At 32.8% G+C, this 6,912-nt stretch overlaps 1 protein-coding gene across 1 annotated transcript; it reads left to right on the top strand.

The window, feature by feature from the left end:
* The first annotated feature begins 706 nt into the window (after positions 1-706).
* Positions 707-6,531, top strand: LOC133191501 (DNA-directed RNA polymerase I subunit RPA43-like). The gene is made up of 5 exons (XM_061327254.1): positions 707-986; positions 2,956-3,066; positions 3,901-4,107; positions 5,151-5,340; positions 6,248-6,531. Exons 1-5 carry the CDS (start codon positions 808-810, stop codon positions 6,290-6,292), a joined length of 732 nt encoding a protein of 243 aa, XP_061183238.1. The 5' UTR covers positions 707-807; the 3' UTR covers positions 6,293-6,531.
* The last annotated feature ends 381 nt before the right edge of the window (positions 6,532-6,912 follow it).

Genomic DNA, 6,912 nt, shown 5'->3' with positions numbered 1-6,912 from the left:
GTTGTGTAAAGTTTGTCAAAACCTTGATATTGAGGATGAAAAACATTTCATTTTGCTCTGTCCGAAATATGAAGCACAGAGAAAAATATTCAAAACAAAATTATCTACTTTCCCTAATTTCAACCAAACAATTCATAATAATGACAATTTGTTAAAATCATTGATGAAAATCAGGTGTAAAAGGGTTCTTAAAATATTATCTTCATTTTTATGTCAAATATCTGATATTAGAAAAAATGTTTTAGCTATAAATGAGTAACTACATTGTTATGAATTATTTAGTATCGGATGAGTACACTACATTATTTGCTACACCGATTGTTTGTATTCCAGTTGTGTTCTACTGTATTATTATGCTTATTAATATGTTCTGTATGGGCTTTACCAATTACTGTAATAATTATTGTGTTTTTGTCAATAAAATATTTGTATTTGTATTTGTATTTATTTTGCATGGGGGGGGGGGGGCAGAAATAATATGAGGCGCCGTTTTAATATTTTCTTACGGTTCTTGAGATATAAAGTGTGACAGACAGAGAGACTCCGGATAGAGTGATCCTAAGTCGCTCTGTTCTGCAGGCGACACAAAAAATATATGTAGTCGGAAATAAATATTTTGACCGTCTTTGTTCAATATTTAGCGACCCTTGGCTGCTTCCTGTTTGATTTTGTTTCTACACCACATGTTGATGTTAGTGTCGGTTAGCTGTGCTAATATTAGTGACAGACTTCTTCGACATAAAGAAATATCTATGGTGTGATTCACACATTGATGTCCCGCTTTGTCTTGAATGTATCCACAGCAAAATGAATTACAATATCATCAAATTCAAAGAGGCAGAAGAAATAATGGAAACACAAGAATATTCGCAATTTGTCAAGATAAATGAGTGCAAGCGTATCATTTTCCACCCTCGGTTTCTTGGAAATACCAGAAAAGGAATCGAGGAGGCTTTGAAATCAGAAAGAAATTTGGTGTCAGATAAGTAAGTTTCAATCCTTGATGTTAAGTCAATCATTAGGCGGCACGTCGATTTACCCAAATGGACCCAAATGGACACAAATGGAACCCAAATGGAAATCAAAATGGACCCAAATGGAAATCAAATGGACCCAAATGGAAACCGAATGGAATATTAAATATACAAATACAAATATTTATTATTGTATTATCAAGTTGTTACTTATTTAAAATGAAAATAATGAACTTACAAGTGGAGAATATTTAGTATTCATTTCTAAAATTATATTTTAAAAATACGAATTAATTTTCTTTAGTATTCTTTAGATCAGCAAAATTATTGGGGGGGGGGGGGGACACAGGCCCCGTAACCCCCACCCCCCATTCCTCCTGCCATGAATACTATATAAACTTTAAAATGAAATACTTCAATTTTGTATTCAATGATATGCAAAAGTTATTACAAATAGATGTAAAGATTAATTCGTTTTTTAAAATACAATATTAGAAATGAATAATTAATATTCTCCATTTGCAAGTTCATTATTTTCATCATTTTAAATAAGTAACTACTTGAGAATACAATAATATATGTTTAATATTCCATTTGGGTCCATTTGATTTCCATTTGGGTCCATTTAGGTAAATCGACGCACTCATCATTAGGTCACAGGCAATGAATTTCCATCAACAAGCAGGAAATAAAGCCTAAGAATGGAAATTTCTAATCTCCAGATGTCAAAGTTCAACTGACACTCTATAACCATAGGCACTTCCCAGCTTAATTGTTAAAATATATATATATACTATACTATAAACAGTTATGTTTATAGTACAGTAGATATATATTTTTTAACAATTAAGCTGAGGAGTGCCTATGTCTATAACTACTTTATCCATAATTCAAAGTTCAGCAAATTTGTTTATTCAGTATTCACCATAGGTCAAAGTTCATCCAGCATTGCCTATGTACATGTAACAATTCTTCAAAGGCAATGTTCAACTGACATTGCCTGTAACTACTCTATTAATTGGCCAGAGTTCAGGAGGAAAATATTTTAAGAGCATCTCCATATGTCATAGTTTGATAGGCATTACCTGTTGCCTCATTTTTCAAAGGACAAAGCTCAGTTGATAATTGAACTCTCCATTGGCCAAAGTTTAACAAGAAAATTAATATCTAAATACCCTCTTCATAGGTCAAAGTTAAACAACTCTGCCTAGAATTACACTCTCCAAATGTAAAAGAAAAATCAATTTGCTCTGCTTAAAACTTGATTATCCATATCTCAACAACAGTTCAACAGACTCTGTCTAGAATTACACTCTCCAAGTGTATAAAAAAATATATTTAAAAAAAATCAATTTGCTCTGCTTAAAACTAGACTATCCATATCTTACAATAGGTTAAAGTTCAACAGGCATTGCATATAGCTACCCTCTCTATGTCAAAGTCAAGGTTCTCTGTATATATCTCAATTGGTTGACAAAACATTATCATCATTGATTTTAAGCTGAGTTACAAAAAATGTTATTAAAAATACATGTAATTAAGTAAATTAAAATTTGATAATAATGCACTGCAACAACAAAATCATATTAGAACCAAAACCAGAGATCTAACTAAGGAATGTTTTTAGGTTTTGTGTGAGTTATATTGGTGTGTAAATCACACAGACTTATTCACTTAGGCATATTTCATGAAGGCACTAGCCCTTAATGAAAAATATGCCTATGTCTAACTAAAAAACATTCCTTGTATTTACATTTTACATGTTTAAAAGCACCAAAAATATACTCAATGTTTGAATTTCTTGCTGTCCTATATCATTATATTTTTATTAAAGTCTCTGTAGCCTCATTTTGACATCACTTTAACACAAGTTTCTACACATTAGTATACACGAAAATGGCATCCAAATCAATTTCATAGTTGGTTAAGAAGAAAAACACAGTGAATGTAAATGTTGTATCATTATACTTTTGTTTTCTAGGTTTGGTGGTGCTTTGATTGCATATAACAATATTAAAATACAACAAGCTATGGGACTTATTGTTGATCCCTACATCCACTTTGACATTGTTGCTGATTTTATTGTATTCAAGTAGGTACTTTTTATCACTAAAACTCATCATAAATATTTGTGCAGTATGCATTTTTGTAACAATTTTTATCGTATAGATATTCAATAATAGCCTCACTGCTTTCTGACCCACCATTGTTTTTAATCCTTGCTTCCAAATATGCAATATTTTACTACAGTAAAACTCTTTTTGTGCAATCACAGTCATTTCACTGATATATAGGGAAGTTTTGGGGGGTTCTTGTCAGCTTTCTTAACAATTCCTTGTAAAATTAAATGGTTATATGAACTCTGGTATGACAAATATATGGATAAAGTAAGGGGACGTAATCTTAGTTTGTTTGTTGTTTAATGTCCTTCTCGAGAATTTTTCACTCATATGGAGATGCCACCACTTGCCGGTGGAGAGCTGCAAATTTTGACCAATGCTTGGTACTCAGGGCCATTGAGCAGTGAGGGATCTCTTTCGTGCCAACACCTACTGCGACACGGGACCTCGGTTTATACGGTCTCATCCAAAGGTGCCACAGTGGAATTTGAACCCATGACGTAAGGATCAACTCTAGAACAGACGCACTGCCACTGCGCCACGTGGGCGACTTATATAACTTAGTAGTAGTAAAGTTTACGTCAGTGTATATTCTAGGAAATTAAATTTTCTCTAGAGCTCCACATGTTGATGACCTATGAGGGTGTGTGAGGCATTGGCTGAGTTTCATTACAAACAGGATGAAACTTTCTTAAAGGATTGGTCCCTATGATTTTTTTTTTGTGTTTGTTTATGACAATATATTACTTGATAAAACATAGAAAGAATCCTTCTTGCATCATAATTTGTTATGCTTTTATATGTAGGCCAGAAGTAGGGGCTTCATTGAAGGGTGTTGTACACAGAGTATTCAAAAATCATGTCAGCCTTTTGGTGTATGGTATCTTTAATGTATCAATCAAGAAATCCGAGTCAAATGCAGAGCAACTGAGAGAGGGAAATGAAGTGGACTTCAAAGTGGAAAGAATTTATGTCAACAACAGAATTCTATCCATGCATGGAGTTTTATGGAGGTACCAATACTTACTTTTTTGTTTCATTGTTTATATAGCTACAGATATTGAAAAGAAAATTGCTTGAATTTTCACAAGTATCAAAGATTCCAAGACACCCCCCCCCCCACCCCACCCCCACCCCTTGCATACACACACACAAAAGAATCATTTATGAAAGCTTGAATTAAAAAAAAGTTTATTTTCATCCATGATCAAATGAATATCTGTATATGAAAAAGTGACTTCAAATTTGTTCATTGTCAAGGTGAAAATGTCATAGGTAGAAATCAGAGGTCAGACAAGAATATTATTATTAATACCAGTAGTTTCTACATTTTTATTGAAAAACATGCATAAAACAAACATATTCATTAATAAAGATTTCATCAATATTCATTTTCAACAGATCTGCTGAACTACCCTTGTGTGACACCATTTCAAAGAATAGATGAAACCTGCTGAATGGCCACACTTTGGTGTCACATGTAACCCATTATTTCTAATCCCAATCCTACCTCATTGTTTTTTCTGTAAAACATCTGTAAAAGGTGTTTTCTTCACTCACTCATTCTTGTTTTGATATTTAGGTCTCTCAACATAGCCAAAGTGCATTTCTAATTAATTAGATTTATGTTTTCCTAGTGAGCTCTGAGGATTTAGATTTGGCAATTCTCAGAAACAGTATAACTTTAGTAAAGAAGAAATACTCGTTGTAGGCCAGGTATCTTTTTCTGTCAGTAAAAAGTATGCAAATTATGGACTATATCAAATCAATTTGTATCCATGGTAACTTTTTTTTATGCCCAAAGTTTTATGAAGAGTGCATTTGCAACTTGAGTCTGTCTATCTGTCCCTGTCAAAGAATTCATCATAGCTTTTAAAATTAACTAAATATCTTTACAAAGACAGATTTTATTTATGTTTACAAAGAGACAGAGATTAAGTGCATTTATTTTTTTTGTGGTGGATCAAATGGATGTAGGGAAAATATGGCAATATAAAACATTGGCCAATGTCAGGGCAACAGGAACATTGTGTTTCACACTTTGTTTATTTTTCAGCGAAGAAGTTACAAAAAAGACAAAAATGACCAAGAAAAAATCTCAGAGGAAAACATTCCCAGATGAAGATGAATCAGTGCCTGCAGAGGAGAGCCTGGACAGGAAAGATAAGGCAGCAGATAGACTCGGAGAATTGGATGGAGAGGATGTGGAAATGATTGCGGAGGATTCACTTCCTGTAACACACAAGGTACTGGATTATACTAAATGTTTAGAAGTTATTATTTTTAGCTCACCTGAGCCAAAGGCTAAAGTGAGCTTTTTAAGCCAATTTAAACCAAACTCTTCATAAAGCATCAAAAAAAAGAGCAGACAAACAATAAGTCATACTGATATGCTAGTGTCTTTCTGTAGTGTAGATTCAAAGTTGTTCAAGTCATCGAATCAGGCTAGGAGAGGGTTGCAATGGACATAGGCACCTGACATATGGATGGAGTACCCCCACCCCCAATGCCCCAACCACCACCACCACAGTCTGAGATTTTTTTTTTTAATCTTGATAAATTAAGTATCAAGAAACAAGATATAAAAGAGTGAATTGTCATCCTTTTTCATGTAATTCTGGTAAAATTATGTTTGGACAAATACAGTCAAACCTCTTTGTCTCAAACTCAATGAGACTGAGAAATTTTTTTTGAGATATCCGAGGGTTCGAGATATTGAGGGTAAAATACTTAAAGAAAAAGTGCTTGGGACTTCCTAACCACTTCGACATATCCATGGTATTCGAGATATCAGTGTTTGAAATACCAAAGTCCAGCTGTATATTTTTCCAGAGTTTTGATATATGTATATCAATTACAGCAAAATTGAACTGAGTGATATAATTTTTATTGCAACTTGTTTAGGATTATGGTGTTTTTGAGATGGATTGATTGGACTATCCATTTTCATTGATCAAGATAACATGCAATGTACATGTATAAATCAAAAGCATATGTCAGCAGAATAAGGAAAGTAATACCTGGGAAATTGCATATATTACAGGTTACATTGACTAATTATTGCTTAAAAAATATGTAGTTGATATTTCACTACATAAACTGCAAACACTTTATAATCTACCCTCCTAATGTGAATCTGCAATTTTTATTCAGAAATCGGAGAAGAAGAAAAAGAAGAAATCGAAGGAAAAAGTTTGACAGAAAAGTTCGTCAGATGATTCACGCGTGTCAATAGAGACTGCAAAATTACCAACCAAGGTCTGCCAACTGTTTCAAGTGTAGTCAAGAGTACAAGCAATAAAGGACAAAACAGTGTCACTGAGATGATTTCTGTGAATATTTGACAAAGCACTGTTTTCATCCTATGAAGTATTCTTGTACAAAAAAAAAATACCCACATACATGTTTTTTAATTTGTAAACAATATGTGGCCTAGGAAGAAGGTATATTATAATTTTTAATTTTTTTTTTATAAATACATTCTAATGATATAGATTATTTATTTATCACCGTATTGATTCTGGTTAGAGATATTTCTATAACAAATTGTCTTCTTAGAACATGTTTCTTCTACAATCTGACTGTGAGAGGTCATGTTTTAGGAGAAGTTCAATATAAGTATGTTTCAGGTGCCATCAGGTATTTCACTGAACCATTAAGTAAATCAGGAAGTAAAACATGAGTATGAAATCCTAATTGAAACTCTTGCATGATCCCAAATAGAAAATATATGTATATACAGTCAAACCTCATTATATTGAACTCAATGGGAACCAAGACTTCGAGATATCAGATTTTAAGATATTGTGGTTAAATAC

Source organism: Saccostrea echinata, unplaced genomic scaffold (assembly GCF_033153115.1).
Source record: "Saccostrea echinata isolate AGI-Se365-2 ecotype Australia unplaced genomic scaffold, CSIRO_AGI_Sech_v1 ptg000023l, whole genome shotgun sequence".
NCBI classification, from domain to species: domain Eukaryota; kingdom Metazoa; phylum Mollusca; class Bivalvia; order Ostreida; family Ostreidae; genus Saccostrea; species Saccostrea echinata.
The sequence above is the reverse complement of the archived record's forward strand: the minus strand, read 5'-3'. Positions and strand labels throughout refer to the sequence as shown.

Excerpts from the sequence above, each read along its gene's own strand:
- LOC133191501 (XM_061327254.1), top strand. The coding sequence starts at position 808 with ATGAATTACAATATCATCAAATTCAAAGAGGCAGAAGAAATAATGGAA. Across the intron at positions 987-2,955 it reads AGAAATTTGGTGTCAGATAA|GTTTGGTGGTGCTTTGATTG; the intron begins GTAAGTTTCAAT and ends TTTGTTTTCTAG. Across the intron at positions 4,108-5,150 it reads ATGCATGGAGTTTTATGGAG|CGAAGAAGTTACAAAAAAGA; the intron begins GTACCAATACTT and ends TTTATTTTTCAG.